Source organism: Crotalus tigris, unplaced genomic scaffold, assembly GCF_016545835.1.
Source record: "Crotalus tigris isolate CLP2741 ecotype Arizona unplaced genomic scaffold, ASM1654583v1 scf7180000017794.702064, whole genome shotgun sequence".
In the NCBI taxonomy this organism is placed as follows: Eukaryota; Metazoa; Chordata; class Lepidosauria; order Squamata; family Viperidae; genus Crotalus; species Crotalus tigris.
In genome coordinates this window covers 61503-82701 of record NW_024096641.1, presented here as the reverse complement: position 1 = coordinate 82701, position 21199 = coordinate 61503, and the positions used below count along the sequence as shown (strand labels likewise).

Here is a 21199-nt window from a genome sequence, read left to right as displayed (position 1 = left end):
AAGGTAAAAGAAAACAATATTCTCCAAATGTTATAAAAAACTTTCTTGAGGCTCCCAATATCCAAACATAAAATCAACCATTAAAATGAAAATAGATTTAATCTTTTGAGCTTCTCTTCCCTCATTTAAAAAGCTGCTTCACCAGAAAAGGGAATAATTCCAAGAAAAAAGAACTTTTCACAGGCCTCCTCAATGGTAGTCGCTCCTCCAGAGCGACTTTTCAACCCTCTTGGGTTTACCGGCAGGGGAAACTCGGTCAGCAAAGGGACGACTCCCTTCCCTCGACCGCACCGCCGCGAACCGGAACTGGAAGCCCCAAATTACCATTTAATGTGTGGTATATTTGAGGTCCTAAATTTGTGATATTTCATTACAGAATATTTTATGAAAAATAGTTGCCCAGCGTGCTATATGATCTATCTTGGGCAACATCAGTCTAATAACGGATTTTAGTTGGAAACATTTGCTACTCCATTTCTCTTTTGCTTTTGTTGCAGTTAATTTTCATTTAATAAAATAGCCTTATCCGGACATAGATTATTTGGAAGAATATACTCATTATTATGAATATTCTTGAGTCAAATCCATTTTGTTATCACATAACTGTAATGTATGAAAATGGTAAAATTTTGTCACCACACACTTTCTTGCACTATATCCTGAAATTTCAGTAAAATTCTCTCTGAAATATTAAATTTGGCAATATATTTTAATCTAAATAGTGCTACAAATATAGGCAAATGTTAAAGTTTATGACATATAGTAATCTTCAAGAAATTTTAAAAAATAAATGGTAGATAAACTGTTACCTATTTTTGCTAGTATATCATCCTTAAATTAAACTTAAACTTAAATGTTATTATCCAATCTATGTAATATGTGGAATTTCTGTTAAATCTTGCTTGTAAATCTATTCATTTGTAGCTTTCTAAGTTTTAGACATCAGAATATATTTAACATGATCAGCATTTTATAAAATAAAAATGCGCTATGTATCAGGGCTGTGTCGTTTTTAAAATTGGAAGGCAAAATAGTGCTAAGGTATGAAAATTGCCGTCTGCAACACTTTTTACAGTATCACATAACTGTTTCTCTCATACAGTTCTGTGAAAAGGCATGTTTAATCCCAAACTAATGTCCACACTCCACCATCTTTGCCTTCACATTGCAATACTTTTATAATTTAACCACACAACATTACTAATAACCTATTTAAGATTATTTGGTTTTTAGAGTATGAATTGTTAATTACATAGAATGCCAAGATAATTTTAAGTTGCAAATTCATGAATGTCTCTAAAATTATCTTTTTGCAGGTAAAAGTGATCCATTTTGTGTAATTGAATTGAACAACGATAGATTGTTGACCCACACAATATATAAGAACCTTAATCCCGAGTGGAACAAAATCTTCACTTTGTAAGTCTTACCATACTTTTTAAATTTTCATTTACATGTTTGATTGTGGCTTTCAAAATTATCAGAACTAAATTGCTCTAATTTCTTAAGCGTTCTATGACGAAAAAAAGCCCTGCTTATTTTTGTTCACTTAGTTAGGACTTTAAAATCTAGAATCTAAAAATAATAGGAGCTTGCATCTGGCTATTCAAACCAACCCCTGTTTTGTGGGCTTCCGAAGAGCTTTAAAGCCATGGCTGTCCCAGAAAGCATTTGGGAATAGTGAGGACTGAAATGTACTCATTGGGTAGTACTATTAGGGGATATTGTTGCTTTGATTATGGTTATTCTATTTTAATGTTTTTGTTACTTGATGTAAGTAGCTTGGAGCCATTTGTAATTGAGCAGCAAACAAGCTATAATAAAAAGGGAACTAAGTTTCTTTGTATTGCCATTTTGTAAGAAATGGATTTAGGATTATTACAGCACATGGATCAATCATGTTTAGCACTCTAGAATAACAATTTGTGCACCCCCAATACCCGAACACCATCTGAAATTCAGTGCATGACTTAGAGTAATTTATCATGAGTTGCTTGGCTAAAGGTGGGGCCAACCCTAAACCATCTCCCCCAAAATATCTTTCAGGTGATACCACCAAACACTCTTCTGCAGCCCCTTTAAAGGTCAGGAGGCTAAGAAAGTTTAACACCTAAGACATGCCCATTCCTGTTATAAAAGACAGCCAAAGCTTAGTGATAAATCAGATGTCAAAGGACTAGGTTGAATAATTTGCTGAACTGGACATTAGTAACACAGTACTTTCTAACCAGTTATTGTGATTTTTTTATTTAATAAAAGTGAGTTAAATATAGGAAGGAATGTAATAGGGCTTTGTAATACCGGTATTTTAATATAAGAAAACTGATGTATTGGAGATGAATTGTAGATAAAAAGTTATAGAGAATTGGAGTAGATCTTACAAGTTTACCAATGGAAATATTTGATTTTTTGAATTTGAAGAATGAAGGATCATCTTGTTATTGTAATTTCTCCTAATTATATTACAAGAAAAACAAATCTGTTTCATGTTCTTTACAGTTTAATAATCCACTGAACATTTCTGGTTAGGGCTTTATTTTTTGTTGTTTTTTCTTGTACTTGTTGAAGCCCCAAACCCCAAAAAGGTTAGTGTAAGAACATTATATGATCGTCTTTCTAGTCCTACAAGTCCAACATTCATACCAAGCTTTTTTGGGAGAACGGGGGCAGAGTGCTTGCAACTTCAGACCCTCTGTAACAGTCGTGGCTTTATTTCAGTCTGTTAATGGATGGATAGCATCAGTCATACCATTAATTAATTTTGCTTCAGGTTGAGCAATAATCTGAACATGATGTGAAATGCTACACTGAATATCTGCTTATGATCAGACATGTACTTTCAGGCTTGCAAGATTCTATCCATATAACTTTTCAGTAAAGTAAAATATGTTTCTCTGGTTATGCTCTGTCTCACAAAGCTAGATAATGGCAACCTAGCTACAATTGTTCACATATAGTAACCCTTACGTTTGGATTACATGATGCACTCAGTGTGGGGCTGCCCTTGCATTTATTCCAAAAATCTCATTTGGTGGAAAATGCTGGGAACAAGTTGCTAAGCAAAACACTTGGCCATGTTCATGTTACATGTTGTGAAAACAATTGAATCAGTTGCCTATTAGCTAATAAACCAAGTTCAGATTGTACTGATGTAGAACTTGGAACCAGTTCAAATTTCAGATTAAGATTGTTAGGGGAGATCATTATGTGTGAAACAGGAGTGACATTTTACACATTTTGTGTAATATGCCTGCACTCTGAAATGTTCCACCTTAACATTTGTGAAGTGTCTGCCATTACAACTTTTATTTTCCTTTTCATGCAAGCCTTCACCACTAATTTCTGATTTGTTCTTTTCCCTATTTTTAGATTGAGCATTATTTTAATACTACTCTAACATATTTTAGATTTTAATTCTATTATAAACCACATTGAGATTTTTAATAAAATATAGACACAGATGTATTTATTAATGTATGTGTATTATATAAATTATATTGTATATTACATACATATAGTAATATATTAAAATGATTTATATATAATTTAATAATTGTAATAACAATTATTTTTTAAAAAATTATATCTATTTGGCTAGTTCAGTGGTTCTCAACGTTTGTGTGACGGCGACCCCCGTCACACAAACGTTCTGCGCATGCGCGGCGCTGCGCGCATGCATGGTGCGCATGCGCGGCGGCGGCCCCTGAGGGGAGAAAATGGCGGATCGCCTTCTTTGGCGACCCCCGAAAAATGGTTGATTGACCCCAAATGGGGTTGCGACCCATAGGTTGAGAACCGCTGGGCTAGTTGGAAAGAACAGGAGAAAAGACTGACAGTTGTACTAGGTCCTGCTCTGTTCAAGTGTGTTTATAAGTGATATAACAGAAGGATTGCTAGGTAAGGTTTGTCTTTTTGCTGATGACACAAAGGTGTAGAATAGAGTTGATGTTCCTGGGAGTATTCGTAACATGGAAAACAATTTGGCATTGCTGGAAGATTGGTCAAAGATGTGAAAACTGCATTTCAATGTTTCTAAATGTAAGATCATACACTTAGGAAAACAGAATCCTCTGGCAGGATATAGTATTGGGGTATAATGTTAGACAGAACAACAGAAGAATAGGATTTATGTGTGCTTACAGAATGAGCAAACAGTGTGGCCAGGCAGCTGTGAAGGCAAACATAAAGGATGTCCTAATCCCGCTATTTAGAGCTTTAGTTAGGCCTCATTTGGAATACTGTGTTCTGAAGACCCCACTTAAAAAAGATATTGATAAGATTTAACGAATCCAGAGATGAGCAACAAAAATGGTGCAAGGTCTGAGGGACTAAACATATCAAGAGAGATTGGAGGAACTGAATTCATACAGCTTGGTGGACAAAAGGGAATGAAACCTTTAAATATATTGTGGGTGTGAATAAGGTTCTAGAAGGCAGTATTTTCCATATAAAACAAAAATCAAGAACACAGGGGCTTAACCTCAAACTAATAGGAGGGAAGTTCAAAAATAATGTTAGAAAGTATTATTTCACAGAAAGAGTAGTGGGAGCTTGGAACCAACTTCCAGTAGAGGGAGCTGGTCAATCCTCAGTGACTGAGTTTAAATATGCTTGGGATAAATACATGTCCATCTGCCAACAACATTTTTTTATATTTTTTTTAAATAAAATGTAATAACAAACAAACAAAACAGAAACAAACTCAAAGGGACTACCAGAGGGCTTTTTGCATCGTTTTTTTATATTTCTGTGTTTCTTATTTGCTCAATATGTTGGATCCCGATATCTCACTATAAAAAGAGATGGATAGAAGTTTTCGTCCCACCCCTTCTTCCCCATCCTTTAGACCTAAAACAACTAAAAATGATTCCCTGCTCTTACAATTCTGTTCAGGATAAAGGGAATGGAAGTTAATGGGAAATTGAATTGAATCTAAAAGTTGGATAATTTCATTCATTTTCTCAGCGGTAAATTGGCTTTGCTTTACTTCACAAATACTCACAAATATTTTCACAAGTTTTATTTCTATTACTCCTAGCGTTTATTTTTACAAGTGATTTCCCCTAATATGATTTTTTTTCTTATGTACTATGTTGCAAACTTTTATTTTCAAGATCCTCAAAATTCAGAAAATATATATTTCCAGTTTTCCTTTATATGATGAAGGGCTTTTTTTCTATCCAAGAGGAAAGAAATAGAGGCTGAGAAGAGCTAGCTGAGGATTAGGGATTTGCCATATATGTAGAGGCTATGCAGAATGGTCTTTTCCCAAAGCCCCAGCTTTGACATTAACATTAATTCTGGATAAATGGTGTCTAATTTAAAACTGAAGCAAAAACTTAACTTACAGCGACCATGAGACCACAATAGTCTTAAAAGAGTGATTATTTAAGTGCATTCAACTGCCAATTCTTGCAGGAGGTCTAGAAGAACAATGTGATCAACAGTTTCAACATTGCCAAGAGATCTAGGAAGACAAGGATGGTTGTTCTCCCGTCTCTCAAGTCCTGCCACAAGTGATCCACAACAACCAGTCTGGTTTTCATTCCATGGTCCTCTAGTGCTCCCTGAAATTTTAATTCCATTATTTTCTCAACATCCTTTCCAAAAAAGAGAGGTTGGAGTTAGAGAAAAGGCTGTTCGCTATTGCTGAGTTCCGCAGCCATTTCTCAAGGAGTGAGCAGGCTTCTTTCAAAGCTGCTCAGTAGTCCCTTCCCTCAAAGAAGAATTGATGACTGCGAGAGTCCAACTGCCATCTCCCTTTCTAGATGCTTTGGCCAACCAGATGTGTCAAGTAGAAATACTAATATTATAGAGAACTTTCTCCACTAACTTGAGCCTATGAGGCTCAGAAACTTACTAGGTAACGTCACAAGTTGATATTTCTATAACTTCAAAAGATTTCATCCATCTGGCTTCCAACTCAGAGCAAATGCAAGTGATTTTATCCATAAAATACTCAGCCAGACGATCACAACTTACACTAATTGGTTCTTCCGGCCCATCTTTGCCTAATAGGGTCTGGGACACTTTAAATAGTGCAGCTGGCAGACATTAAACAGACACAATAAGGGCAGGGAAGTATGTAATTGCCAAATGTTCAGCATTATGCCTGAGTATTCCTATTTAAATTGGTTTCTTTTAACCCTCTTTTTCAGGTTTATACTTTCAAAAATAATATGTACTGTTTGATTTTTTGGGGGACTTAGTGGTGCATTTTTGTTGACAACCAATTCAGTGACTTTGCATCTCTTTCTGCCTCACCCTTTATAGCAATATTAAAGATATACACTCAGTTCTTGAAGTGACAGTTTATGATGAAGATCGTGATCGGAGTGCGGACTTCCTAGGCAAAGTGGTTATTCCATTATTGTATGTAAGTTGATATTGTTGTTATTGTTATTATCATCATTGCCATCATCATCTGTTCTGAATTTCTTTATGCTCATGGAAACAATCAGTATAGGCTGTCATTTCTCAACCCAGGTCTGTAATAGGAATACTGAAAAAAATTTAACATACTCAATTCACGGCCATGTTGAATCCCATGATAGTTAATTTTTCTTGACAGACTTGGTCCTGGTAATGAACAGGTACTTGTCAGAATTGCCACAGTTGTTTTGGGTTCTCTGTCAGTTTCAGCAGCTGTGGGTCAAAGGTCATGGAGGGAGTGTATTCAGTAGAGATTGTGAGACAGACGGCTGTCATGTCCTTTTCCTGCAGATTCAAAATGGTGAACAGAAAGCCTACGTTTTGAAAAACAAGCAGCTGACAGGGCCAACAAAGGGGGTCATCTATCTTGAAATGGATGTGATTTTTAATGCTGTAAGTCTTAACTTTGGCTTTTTTGTACTGCTAAAGAGTTCGGTTTCATGAAAGCTTTTGTTCCTGATTTGTAGAGAATTTCTGTCATTCCTCATTTTCTCTAAACTTTGATATATGCTGCAGAATACTCTTCCGCCACTGCCTGAGACAGTCACACTTTATCACCTCACTGTTATTGCTGTAATATATACACAAGCATGAGCTTCTGTGCTTCATATTTCTAGGTTATAATCTTGGCCTTGCGATTTTAAAATGCTGTGATAATGGTTCTAAATAATACATGTATAAGTGCCTAAATATCATGATATTCTGATGTTTAGGTGAAAGCCAGCATCCAAACATTAATTCCCAAAGAACAGAAATATATTGAAGAAGAAAACAGACTATCTAAACAGGTAAAAATTTAGAATTGCAATATTATTGTGCAATTTGTGATGGGGGGTTTTTGGGGTGGGGGAATAAGCATTTAAAGCACTTTTTGATTTATAACAAAAGTTTATCTGGACATGTGAGCACACACACATACATACACATATACACACACACAAACACACACATGCCCCACTCTGAGCAAAAACTGAGCTTTAGAAAAGTGTCATGAGAACCACAATAAAGTCATCAGTTTTCCCCTGTGTATCGGGTTATGGCACAGGTGGCTGTAAACTTAGTCTACCATACTTTTTTTGGTGGCTAATTTGACCTACAGGAACTCTCATATTATTGTGGATTAGAGAATCTATCAGTCTTTTGTTCTCTTAGTTCTAATACTGTGGTGCTTATTAGACTCTTAAGGCAACAAACTTTTATTTGACTCTTCAAAGACTGACAATTATATTTTTTCTGGTTGTGTGTTTACTCTTATTAGCTGAAATATTTACTTATGAATAGTGACTATTTTAAAATTTTCATTTTGTTGAAGAATTGGTTAAAATAATATTACAACCAAATTTATTCTATATTTTTTATTATTACAACTATAGTAATTAAATAAGCACTAAATCAATCTGCTTTTCCAGAACTGATTCATAAACTAAATAGCATTTGTATACTTAACTTAAAATACAGAGTTACTTTCAGTAAGGATTATTTACATAATCATAAAATAAGCAAGTACTCTTTTGTAATACAGAAAACTAAATATTTTCAATATAGTTTCCCCAGATGTTTAGAAATTAGTGGGCACATTTGCAGACAATGGATAGATAATCTTTATCACATAGTTTGAACTTAAAATTTCTCATTAGAGAAATTTTTGTTTTAAAATTCTGCTTAAATAAAAACAGGTACAGTATTATGCTTTGGAATAGCAACAAGTTAGCAAGTTTTTTGCAGTGAATTTTATGAATAAATTCAAGATAATATCTTTCCAAGTACTGGTAAAAAGGTCTTCATAGTTTTTAAAAAGAAATGCATGGTTTTTCTTGTCCTTTTAATGTTTTGTCATATCTTAAATGAAAAAACAAGTAAAATTGCCTGAGAATTACTGCATATGTCATTTCTTATAGTTAGTATAAAATTTTGTTTTAAAAATCTAGATTAATTTAGTAAATCTTTGAACTTCAGTGCTTGGAGCATAGTTACATATTCAGAATGAAAAGTTAGTGAGTACAGCAGCATTGTCATTTCTTCTATTGTGCTGCAGAGTAAAATGATACGGCCTTTTATATTTTGCAATTACGGATAAACCTGTGGATACCTATTGACAATTCCTTTTTCATTTTTCAGTAATAGCACTTTTAGTTTATATAGTGTATCCTTTTAGGATAAAGTGTGAAACACAGTCAGAATGTATTCAACAGCACAAAAGAAGCTAACACATGCTCTGTGTTTCTTACCTCTAGCTTCTTCTAAGGAACTTTATCCGTGTGAAACATTGCATCATGGTCATTATAAATGCTGCCTACTTTATAAATGGTTGTTTTGAGTGGGAGTCACCACCAAGAAGTCTGGCTGCTTTTGTGGTATGATATTTTTAATTTATTCAACACATTATTAATCATTTATGGCATGTTTAATGGTAAACAATTATTAATTATGCACACAAGCTTAACAACTCCCATTTGTCCCTAAGGTCAGTAGGAATGGCTAAACAAACCATAGAAGAATTTTCTGAGGTTTACTTAACCACTTCTACTGGCAAGAGAAGCAAACCAGGAGCAGTGAAGTAGGATGCATCAGCAGGTTACTTTTTCACAATAAGCCAAAACTGAATGTCCAAACACAGAAAATACTTAATAGTCTCACATTTGGAACACACTGTTATCAACTATTCAGCAAGTAAGCAATAATATTGGACAAGTCAGTAGTTTTAGATGTGCACCCTGAGTTACTGATCTCTTTAAAAAAATGATGTACTTTTCATCAGGATTAGGAAGATTAATGCAGTCAGTGGAATCTTTATTATGTCAATCCTGATGAATTAGATTCCTGGTCATCAAAGACAACTTGTGATAGGGTTTTGTTGCTTCATATTCTTAATGTATAATCTGCAGTATTCTTCTGGTAAAAAGTTTTCTGCTGTGTGGGTAGATTTCTACCACTGTTTATACAATAAATGATTCTAATATTGAAGGTACTGTATATAAAGGTTGTTTTCTAGATTTCTTATAAAGCATTACTGTGTTAATAAATACCAGAAACTGAAATTGTGTTTTGTATGGTGTTCAGACAACTGTTTAACCCAAGAAATAATAAAGAGCAGATAACACCAGGCTGTCTCAGGGTTGCAGTGTTGTTTTGTCGACTCTTCACACCTTCCCTTCCGAAAGCGGAGATAAACCAGTTGCCTTAGGTGCATTCCTTTCTTCTCCCCCACTTCTAGCTGACATCAAGGGGAAAGATAGTTCACAGAGGAAGTATGCAGAAACAGCAAAGTGTTATGGTATAGAGATAGAAGAAAACAGAGCAATAACCCACAATGCATTTCCCCCCTCCCCTCCATGAGTATGGCATATCCCAGAAGTATAGAAAGAGTAGGCTTGGAATTAAAGGTAGAAAAGGGGCCCCTTAGAATATGGTTTCTGACATCCTGCCTCCCTTAAAAAAAAGAGAGATCCACCTGTGGAGACATAGAGACATATATATATATGTTTTCTGAGGTTTTCGCGGGTATTTGTATATAGGTCTTTGGTTGTTCGGGTTTTCTCCCGCGTAAAATTGGAAGTGTCTTGGCAACGTTTCGACGAAGTCACATTCGTCATCTTCAGGCTGGTGTTTTTAGCTTCTTGCTTTGAGCAGCAATGTGTGGTTTTAGCTGTTTCTTCCTTTTAACTGCCAGTGAGGGTATGAACTGATTGGATGGGAGCTTGGCTGTGTTCTGATTGGGTGGAGGTGTGTTCTGAATGGTTAGGGGCTTGGCTGTGCTCTGATTGGCTGGGGGAGTGTTCTGTTTGGTTGTGCTCAGGTTAGTCTGAGTTGCAGAGGGGTTTAAGATTTTGGGGTTAGGGAGTCGTTTGTCAATAAGGGCAGGTTTCCAAATGGCTGGTAGGCGGGAGGTATCATCTCGCTTGTTCATGCTGTGTGGGCGTTTTTCTATCTCGATGGCTTCTCTGATTATTCTGTTATTAAAATGTTCACTTTTGGCAATGGTTCTGGTATTTTTAAAGTCAATTTCGTGTCCTGTGGCTTTAAGGTGTTGGACCAGGGAAGATGTTGGTTCCTCTTTTTTGACTGAGTTCTTATGTTCTTCAATGCGTGCACTTATTCTTCTGTTGGTTTGTCCGATGTATGTGGTGGGACAAGTGGTGCATGGGATTTCGTATACTCCTTGATTTTCTAATTCAATTTTATCTTTGGGGTTTCTAAGGATGGTGGATATTTTTCTGTTTGTGCAGAATGCTGTTTTGATGTTGTGTTTATGAAGGATCTTACTGATTCTGTCTGTGGTGCCTTTTATGTATGGGAGGAGGGCTTTGCCGTTTTCTTGTTCTTTGTCTTGGATTTTGGTGGGGGTTTCTTTTTGGATTAGGTTTGTAATCTTATTTCTATGGAATCCATTGGATGTTAGTACATTGGTGAGAGTGTGTAGTTCGGGTTTTAGGTGTTGTTCGTCAGCTAAGCGTTTTGTTCTGGAGATGAGTGTCTTGGCTACAGAGTTGATCTGTGCTGGGTGGTGGTGTGAGAGAGCGTGCAGATAGCGGTTTGTGTGTGTTTTCTTCTGGTAGATGGTGTGTCCTAGGGAGCCATTGGATTTCTTGTAGACTAAGACATCCAGGAAGGGAAGTTGGTTGTTAGCTTCTGTTTCCATGGTGAACTGTATTTTGGGGTGTAGGCTGTTGAGGTGTGTGAGGAAGTTGTCCAGTTTTTCTTTCCCATGTGGCCAGATTATGAAGGTGTCGTCTACATATCTGAGCCAGAGTTTGGGTTTGTGATCCGATTTTTCTAGAGCTTGGGTTTCAAAGTGTTCCATGTAGAGGTTGGCAATGACAGGTGAGAGGGGTGATCCCATGGGTGCTCCTTCTGTTTGTTTGTATTTTTGTCCATTATAGATGAAGTATGTGTTGGATAGGCAGTGGTTGGTCAGATCTAAGATGTGTTTGGGGGGGTTATATTTGTTTTGAATAGCTGTCAAGGCTTCTTTGATAGGCACTTGGGTGAAGAGGGATATGACATCGAAGCTCACTAGTAGGTCGCTGGGCTGTAAGTTTTGTTTCTTTATGATCTCTATAAACTGGAATGATTTTTTACGTGTGAGGTGATGGATTCTGCATAGGGCTGTAGTTGTTTGGCGAGAAATTTGGCTAGGTTTTGTAGAGGTGAGCCTATGGAGCTGACTATAGGTCTGAGTGGGGTTCCTTCTTTGTGTATCTTGGGGAGACCATAGAGTTTAGGGCATCTGGATGATTTCTCTCTGGGAATGATTCTTTGCTGGATCTCTTCGCTAATGGGGGAGGCTTTTATTTGGTTCTGGTGGTTTTTTCCAGGTAGGTGGTGGGATCTGTATTTAGGGGTTTGTATGTGGAGTCTTGGAGTAGGTTGGTTAATTTGGTTTGGTAGTCAGATGTGTTCATAACCACCGTGGCGTTGCCCTTGTCTGCTGGTAGGATTATTATGCTGGTGTCTTCTTTCAGGTTACGTAGTGCTGTCTGTTCCTCTTTGGGTAAGTTGCTTTTGGGTGGCTTGCTGGTGCAGAGGATGTTGGTGATTTTGAGTCTGATTTTGTTAGCGTCATCGGGGTTGATTTTGGTCAGGCTGGTTTCAACTCCACATATAATGGTTTCAGTGGGGATGTGTTTGGGAGCGACTGCAAAGTTGAATCCTTTGGAAAGGACATTGGTTTCGGCTTTGGTGAGGATCCTATCTGAGATGTTATGCACTGTTTGTTTCATGTGTGGCTGTGAGGGAGGAGGGGTTTGTTTCTGGCGTTCTTGTAGTCTTCGGAGTTTGTTGGTGTGTGTATCTGTCTTGAGGGTGGTCTGTGTTTCGGCTCTCCAGACGGCGAGTTGTTTGGATTTGTCCCAAAGTGCGGGGTGGATCTTGTTGCTGAGTTTGAGGTGGAGTGTGAGGAGATCTTTGTTAATTCGGTCTAGGAGGAATCTTTTTGTGTGAAGTTCATTTCTGATTAGGGCCAATTCTGTTCTTTTCAGGATCCGTTTGGTGGCTGCAGAGTTGGAGTGGAATTTCAGTTGGAAACATGTGGGGATTAGATTTTGATCTCGGCAGTTACGTAGGAATGCGAGGTCACATAAAATGGAAGCTCTTTGGACTTCAAGTTTTTCATAGGTCCTGGTCAGATGGTGGATTTCCTCCCCGTAGAGGTTCGATATTTGTTTTCTGAGGTTTTCGCGGGTATTTGTATATTGTTTTCAGCTTCGTGCTTCGAGCAGCAATGTGTGGTCTTAGCTGTTTCTTCCTTTTAACTGCCAGTGGGGGTATGAACTGATTGGGTGGGAGCTTGGCTGTGTTCTGATTGGGTGGAGGTAGATAATATTGAATTAGAAAATCAAGGAGTATACGAAATCCCATGCACCACTTGTCCCACCACATACATCGGACAAACCAACAGAAGAATAAGTGCACGCATTGAAGAACATAAGAACTCAGTCAAAAAAGAGGAACCAACATCTTCCCTGGTCCAACACCTTAAAGCCACAGGACATGAAATTGACTTTAAAAATACCAGAACCATTGCCAAAAGTGAACATTTTAATAACAGAATAATCAGAGAAGCCATCGAGATAGAAAAACGCCCACACAGCATGAACAAGCGAGATGATACCTCCCGCCTACCAGCCATTTGGAAACCTGCCCTTATTGACAAACGACTCCCTAACCCCAAAATCTTAAACCCCTCTGCAACTCAGACTAACCTGAGCACAACCAAACAGAACACTCCCCCAGCCAATCAGAGCACAGCCAAGCCCCTAACCATTCAGAACACACCTCCACCCAATCAGAACACAGCCAAGCTCCCATCCAATCAGTTCATACCCTCACTGGCAGTTAAAAGGAAGAAACAGCTAAAACCACACATTGCTGCTCAAAGCAAGAAGCTAAAAACACCAGCCTGAAGATGACGAATGTGACTTCGTCGAAACGTTGCCAAGACACTTCCAATTTTACGCGGGAGAAAACCCGAACAACCAAAGACCTATATACAAATACCCGCGAAAACCTCAGAAAACAAATATCGAACCTCTACGGGGAGGAAATCCACCATCTGACCAGGACCTATGAAAAACTTGAAGTCCAAAGAGCTTCCATTTTATGTGACCTCGCATTCCTACGTAACTGCCGAGATCAAAATCTAATCCCCACATGTTTCCAACTGAAATTCCACTCCAACTCTGCAGCCACCAAACGGATCCTGAAAAGAACAGAATTGGCCCTAATCAGAAATGAACTTCACACAAAAAGATTCCTCCTAGACCGAATTAACAAAGATCTCCTCACACTCCACCTCAAACTCAGCAACAAGATCCACCCCGCACTTTGGGACAAATCCAAACAACTCGCCGTCTGGAGAGCCGAAACACAGACCACCCTCAAGACAGATACACACACCAACAAACTCCGAAGACTACAAGAACGCCAGAAACAAACCCCTCCTCCCTCACAGCCACACATGAAACAAACAGTGCATAACATCTCAGATAGGATCCTCACCAAAGCCGAAACCAATGTCCTTTCCAAAGGATTCAACTTTGCAGTCGCTCCCAAACACATCCCCACTGAAACCATTATATGTGGAGTTGAAACCAGCCTGACCAAAATCAACCCCGATGACGCTAACAAAATCAGACTCAAAATCACCAACATCCTCTGCACCAGCAAGCCACCCAAAAGCAACTTACCCAAAGAGGAACAGACAGCACTACGTAACCTGAAAGAAGACACCAGCATAATAATCCTACCAGCAGACAAGGGCAACGCCACGGTGGTTATGAACACATCTGACTACCAAACCAAATTAACCAACCTACTCCAAGACTCCACATACAAACCCCTAAATACAGATCCCACCACCTACCTGGAAAAAACCACCAGAACCAAAGATAAAAGCCTCCCCCATTAGCGAAGAGATCCAGCAAAGAATCATTCCCAGAGAGAAATCATCCAGATGCCCTAAACTCTATGGTCTCCCCAAGATACACAAAGAAGGAACCCCACTCAGACCTATAGTCAGCTCCATAGGCTCACCTCTACAAAACCTAGCCAAATTTCTCGCCAAACAACTACAGCCCTATGCAGAATCCATCACCTCACACGTAAAAAACTCATTCCAGTTTATAGAGATCATAAAGAAACAAAACTTACAGCCCAGCGACCTACTAGTGAGCTTCGATGTCATATCCCTCTTCACCCAAGTGCCTATCAAAGAAGCCTTGACAGCTATTCAAAACAAATATAACCCCCCCAAACACATCTTAGATCTGACCAACCACTGCCTATCCAACACATACTTCATCTATAATGGACAAAAATACAAACAAACAGAAGGAGCACCCATGGGATCACCCCTCTCACCTGTCATTGCCAACCTCTACATGGAACACTTTGAAACCCAAGCTCTAGAAAAATCGGATCACAAACCCAAACTCTGGCTCAGATACGTAGACGACACCTTCATAATCTGGCCACATGGGAAAGAAAAACTGGACAACTTCCTCACACACCTCAACAGCCTACACCCCAAAATACAGTTCACCATGGAAACAGAAGCTAACAACCAACTTCCCTTCCTGGATGTCTTAGTCTACAAGAAATCCAATGGCTCCCTAGGACACACCATCTACCAGAAGAAAACACACACAAACCGCTATCTGCACGCTCTCTCACACCACCACCCAGCACAGATCAACTCTGTAGCCAAGACACTCATCTCCAGAACAAAACGCTTAGCTGACGAACAACACCTAAAACCCGAACTACACACTCTCACCAATGTACTAACATCCAATGGATTCCATAGAAATAAGATTACAAACCTAATCCAAAAAGAAACCCCCACTAAAATCCAAGACAAAGAACAAGAAAACGGCAAAGCCCTCCTCCCATACATAAAAGGCACCACAGACAGAATCAGTAAGATCCTCCATAAACACAACATCAAAACAGCATTCTGCACAAACAGAAAAATATCCACCATCCTTAGAAACCCCAAAGATAAAATTGAATTAGAAAATCAAGGAGTATACGAAATCCCATGCACCACTTGTCCCACCACATACATCGGACAAACCAACAGAAGAATAAGTGCACGCATTGAAGAACATAAGAACTCAGTCAAAAAAGAGGAACCAACATCTTCCCTGGTCCAACACCTTAAAGCCACAGGACATGAAATTGACTTTAAAAATACCAGAACCATTGCCAAAAGTGAACATTTTAATAACAGAATAATCAGAGAAGCCATCGAGATAGAAAAACGCCCACACAGCATGAACAAGCGAGATGATACCTCCCGCCTACCAGCCATTTGGAAACCTGCCCTTATTGACAAACGACTCCCTAACCCCAAAATCTTAAACCCCTCTGCAACTCAGACTAACCTGAGCACAACCAAACAGAACACTCCCCCAGCCAATCAGAGCACAGCCAAGCCCCTAACCATTCAGAACACACCTCCACCCAATCAGAACACAGCCAAGCTCCCATCCAATCAGTTCATACCCTCACTGGCAGTTAAAAGGAAGAAACAGCTAAAACCACACATTGCTGCTCAAAGCAAGAAGCTAAAAACACCAGCCTGAAGATGACGAATGTGACTTCGTCGAAACGTTGCCAAGACACTTCCAATTTTACGCGGGAGAAAACCCGAACAACCAAAGACATATATATATATATATATATATATATATATATATATATGTGTGTGTGTGTGTGTGTGTGTGTGTGTGTGTGTGTGTGTGTGTGTGTGTATGTATATGTATATGTGTGTATATGTATATGTGTGTATGTGTATATATATATATAGGTTAATCAGGTTTGTTCGGGGATTTGGTGTGGAATTTTTAAAGAAATTTAGGGGCTTTAATATAGCCTTTGTGGACCCACTTATTTGGGAGGATGGGAGGCATTTCCATGCCACTAAGTATTGAGTGGAACCATAAGGAGTCTAAAATAGTCCTGGAGTCTAAAATTTCTTTAATTTCGAAATGTTGTTCCACTTCTACCATAATGGGAGAAGGGGGCAGAGCGACAGCTAGTCTTAATGGTGACGCGTTTTAGAAGGCTTCTGTGGAAGTTTGGGTGGATTTGCCTGAGGGATTTTGGGAGTTCCAATTCCACTGTTACTGGGTTTATAATTCTGATAATGGGGAATAGTCCTACATATTTGGGTCCAAGTTTTTTAGATGGTTGTAAGGATTGTAGGTACTTGGTGGATAGGTAAACCATTTCCCCCACAGTGAAAGGTTTTGGCTCAATTCTCTTTTTATCCGCTTGAATCTTATATGCTTGCCTAGCTTTATCCAATGCTTTCCAAACCACCGGCTAGGTGTTCTTTAGTTGTGCAATCCGCTCCTTTAATGAAGGAATGGCAGGTTCTGCAGGGGAAAGTTCTGGCATTGGGTTAAAACTTTGCCCTGTGGCTACTTGGAACGAAAAGTAGCCCATGCTGGAGTGAACGACATTGTTGTAAATGACCTCAGCGAATGGGAGTAGGTCGGTCCAGTTGGTCTGCTGGTAATTAATAAAACATCTTAGATATTGTTCTAGTACTGAGTTCGACCATTCAGTTCTATTCGTTTGCAGATGATGACTAGATGACAGCCCCTGGGTGGCCCCAAACAGAGTCAAAAATTCCTTCCAGAATTCCAAAGTGAATTGCACTCCTCTATGTGATATGATGTGCTATGGGGCTCCATGCAATCGATATATGTGCTGAACAAACAGTTTCGCCAATGTTTTTGCTGTAGGAATTTTTGAGCAGGAGATAAAATGCACTTGTTTGGAAAACAGGTCCATTATGACCCAGATGACTGTATTTCTGTTGCTTTCTAGTAGCTCCACTATAAAGTCCATAGAGATCTCCTTCCAAGGTGTTGAGGGGGTTGCTACCTGCTGTAGCAGCCTAGGTGATTTTCTTTGTAATCTTTTTGTAGACGCACAATTTGAGCAGCTGGCTATGTAGCTTTCAATGTCCTTCTTTATTGATGGCCACCAAAATTGCCTTTTAACTAGGTGTAATATCTTCACAGACCCAAAGTGACCTGCTGATTTTGAATTGTGGCAAAGTTGCATGAATGCCACTCTCTGACTTTTGGGTATGTATAGTTTTTCTCCTACCCAGGGTAGCCCATCTGTGATAGTGCATAGGTTCTTATGACTTAGGAACCATTCGTCGGTTTCTAGTGCTTTTCTGAATTCAATTCCTGCCTAGCTCGCTAACAGTTTTTGGAGTTTGGCTTGTGCTTGGGTAGTTGCTTGTGCTGCCAGTTGCGTTTCTGGCATGAGTGGTTTTGTTACACTAGCCCGAGTGCTATTATATTGTGGCATTCTGGATAATGCATCTTCCAGGAAGTTTCCCCCTCCCTGACAGATGTTTCAATGTGAAATTGAACTGGTGGAAATGTTGTGACCACCGTGCTTGCTTAGTGGTAAGTTTCCTGGGTGTCTTAAGTGCTTCCAGGTTCTTGTGATTGGTTCACACTTGGAAAGAAATTTTGTTCCCCTTCCAAAAGTGCCACCATGTGAGAAGAGCCCATCGTACTTCCTACGCCTCCTTTTCCCAGACTGCCCATCTCTGTTCTGTTTCGGTGAGCTTTCTCAATGTGTATGCACAGGGCTGTAATGCTCTTTCATCGTTCTCTTGTAATAATACAGCCCCCACTGCTATGTCACTGGCATCTGCCTGAATTACAAAAGGCTTGTTGGTGTTGGGGTGCCTTAGAACTGGTTCTATGGAAAACAGCTTTTTCAGCCTCTCAAATGCGGCTTGGCGTTCTACTGTCCATTTTAATGGCTTGCTTGTCTTGGGTTTTCCCTCCCCTCTGGTTTTTAATAAGTTCCTGATTGGTAAGGCTATTTGGGCAAAAGAGGAAATAAATAGCCGGTAGAAGTTGGCGAATACCAGGAAGCTCCACAATTGCTTCCTTGTGTGGGGTGGCACCCATTCTAGTACCACCTGGACTTTCTCGAGGTCCATTTCTATGCCCTCTGGGGATATACAGTATCCCAGAAAATCTATTTTATCCTTATGAAATTCACACTTAGAAAGTTTGGCATAGAGGTGGGCTGCCTGTAGTTTGTTTAGGACTGTCTGACCAGTTTGACATGTTTGTCCATGGTCTCTGTGAATATAAGGATGTCATCCAGGTAAACAAGTATGTCCTTGTATAGGTGCTCCCTTAGTACATCATTTATCAGCTGCATGAATACAGCAGGAGCTCCCTGTAACCCAAAAGATAGGACTCGGAATTGGTAACATCCTAAAGGACAATTAAAAGTGATTTTCCACTCGTCTCTTTCCTTAATTTTAATTCGATAGTATGCTTCCCTTAGGTCTAGCTTGGTGAAAATCTTCCCCTTTGAAAGGTGAGATTGCATGTCCTTTATGAGGGGGAGTGGGTATAGATTGCTTTCACTTATTGAGTTCAAAGCTCTATAATCCACACAGAGGTGAAGAGTTCCATCTTTCTTTTCTCGGAATAATACAGGGGCAGCCGTCTTTGGCTTTGCTGACTGAATGAAACCCCTTTCTAATTTTTTGTCTATGAATTTCTGCATTTCTTCTAATTCCTGTGGGCTCATAGAGTATAGTCTAGGCCTTGGGTCAGCAACCTTAAACACTCAAAGAGCCACTTGGACCCGTTTCCCAGAGAAAAGAAAACACTGGGAGTTGCAAAACTTGGGGGGGGAAGCTTGATTGAAGAATTTAATTAAAAAGAAATAGAGACTGCTGTGCATGAGTTCTCTTTCTCTCTCCCTCTCTTTGTCTCCCTCCCTCTCCCCCTCTCTCCCTCTTTCTGATCTTCTGCTCACTTGTCAAGCTAGCTTCACGCTGTTCTCCGACAAGCTGACACACATTCTTATTGGGCTGGCTCAATAAGCTTGTCAACTTGTCTGAGAACAGCCTGAGGCCACTCTTTTTTTTACACACACACACATACACACACACACACAGAGAGAGAGAGAGAGAGAGAGAGAGAGAGAGAGAGAGAGAGAGAGAGAGAGAAAGAAGGGAAGCGCAAGTGCCTCTCTCTGTCTCTCTGTCTCTCTCTCTCTGCAAATGCGGCTCCGGAGCCATGGGTTGCTGACCCATGGTCTAGGCTTTGGAAGCTTTGCACCTAGTCTGATTTCTATTGCACAGTCCGTGGGCCGATGCGGCGACAGCTCATCAGACCTCTCTTGACTGAATACTTCAGCTAGGTCTCTATACTCCTCTGGTATTTTGGGTATTTCCTTTTCTCCCCTTATTGCAGCTTTTTCAATCGGGGTTCCCCCTGATTGGGGCTGGGCTGGTGCCTGGGCTGATTCCCCTTTTGAGAACCTACGTTCTGCCATTCTCCAGTCCATCTGTGGGTTCCATTTGGTTAGCCATGCCATGCCTAGGATTATGGGACATTCCATGCCAGGGGTTACCATGAACATTACAGTCTCTATGTGGTCCCCTAGGGTGAGTTGAAGTGGTAGCATTGCTATGGTGGTGGGCATCCCCCCTGCTATGGACCCATCTAATTGACCGAAAGGAATCGGTTTCTTCAGCCTCATCACTGGTATTCCTAGATTCCCCACTAGTGTTGGGCTGATAAGGCAGCGGGTGCAACTGAAGTCAATTAATGACCTGACTTCTAATGCTTCGGGCATGGTCGGGGCTAGCAAAGTTACTGTCCTGGTGAGGGGCGCAATGAGTCCACTTACCAGGGGTTTGTCCTCGGAGTTTTCATCAAATGAGTTGAACGCTCCTGCTGTGTGGGCCGGAGTTCCCTTTCCTCGCTGAGCTGAGATGGGGAACTTGACGGTCTCCGTGCCTTTCATAGCTGTCTCCTTCGGTTTCGCTGGTGGTTTTCCGGACTTCCTGTCTGATTTTCCAGTCGGGATGCGAGAGCAGCATTCAGTGGCGCGATGTCCTTCCTTGCCACATTTGAAACACTCAGTGGTTCTTTTGGAGGTAGACGACTGCTTTGCTGTCTTGCGGGTCGGGTCCGGTGGTGATTTCCCACACGGTCTTCCTCCTCTGCGTCGCCTCTTGGCTAGGTCGATCTTGGCTTCCTCGGCTAGAACGTACCAATCTTGCAGCTGATGAGGATCTCCCCGAGGGAGGGAGGCATCATAGAGGTCGTAGTTTAAGCTATCTTTGAAATGGCTGAGCAGGATGTCCTCTGGCCAGTTTAGTTTACTGGCCAGGGTTCGGAATTCTGCCTTCCTTCACTGTCTTTATTTGCTCCCAGGCTTTCCGGATGGCCAAAGGATCTTCGAACCTGCGCCTGAGGGACACCATGAATTGGTTGAAATTCAGTAGTTCCAGGGCATCAGAGTCATGGAGGTCTACAACCCAGTCTGCTGCGGTGCCATCCAAGGTGGCTTGCATGATGCAAATTCTGGCACAGTCGGTTGGGATGTCCCAGCCCTACTCCTCCATATAGTTTAGTACCAGGGTTAGAAAGAATCCCAGGCTCCGCAGCTCCCCATTAGAACTTCGTCTCTAATGGAGGGAACTTCTGGATGGACCATTGCCTCTTCTTCCATTTGTGTCATCTCCCCTCTATGTCTGTGGCTTCCATACGACGAGGGATAGCTGCAGAAGCAGTGACTGCAGCAGGTTCGGTGGCTCCGTTGGATGGGTCTGGGACCTCAGGTTCAGGCTCCCCTTCATTTCCTCTCCTGCCAGATCCCAGGCGAATGGTGCCTCAGTTAGGATTTGGCTTTCTCCTTCTTCAGGGAGTCGAAAGCTATCTTCATCATGCGGATTGCCTGTTCCAGTAACTGTCTG

At 40.3% G+C, this 21199-nt stretch overlaps 1 protein-coding gene across 4 annotated transcripts in view; it reads left to right on the top strand.

The window, feature by feature from the left end:
* The window catches only part of MCTP1 (multiple C2 and transmembrane domain containing 1), a 123880-nt gene that overhangs the window by 78141 nt on the left and 24540 nt on the right, over nucleotides 1-21199 (top strand). For all 4 annotated transcript variants that reach the window (XM_039342518.1, XM_039342517.1, XM_039342519.1 and 1 more), the window contains exons 11-15: nucleotides 1317-1419; nucleotides 6274-6376; nucleotides 6724-6825; nucleotides 7146-7220; nucleotides 8667-8786. In XM_039342518.1, coding sequence (XP_039198452.1) covers nucleotides 1317-1419; nucleotides 6274-6376; nucleotides 6724-6825; nucleotides 7146-7220; nucleotides 8667-8786 — 503 coding nt within the window. The remainder of the gene's footprint in view (nucleotides 1-1316; nucleotides 1420-6273; nucleotides 6377-6723; nucleotides 6826-7145; nucleotides 7221-8666; nucleotides 8787-21199) is intronic.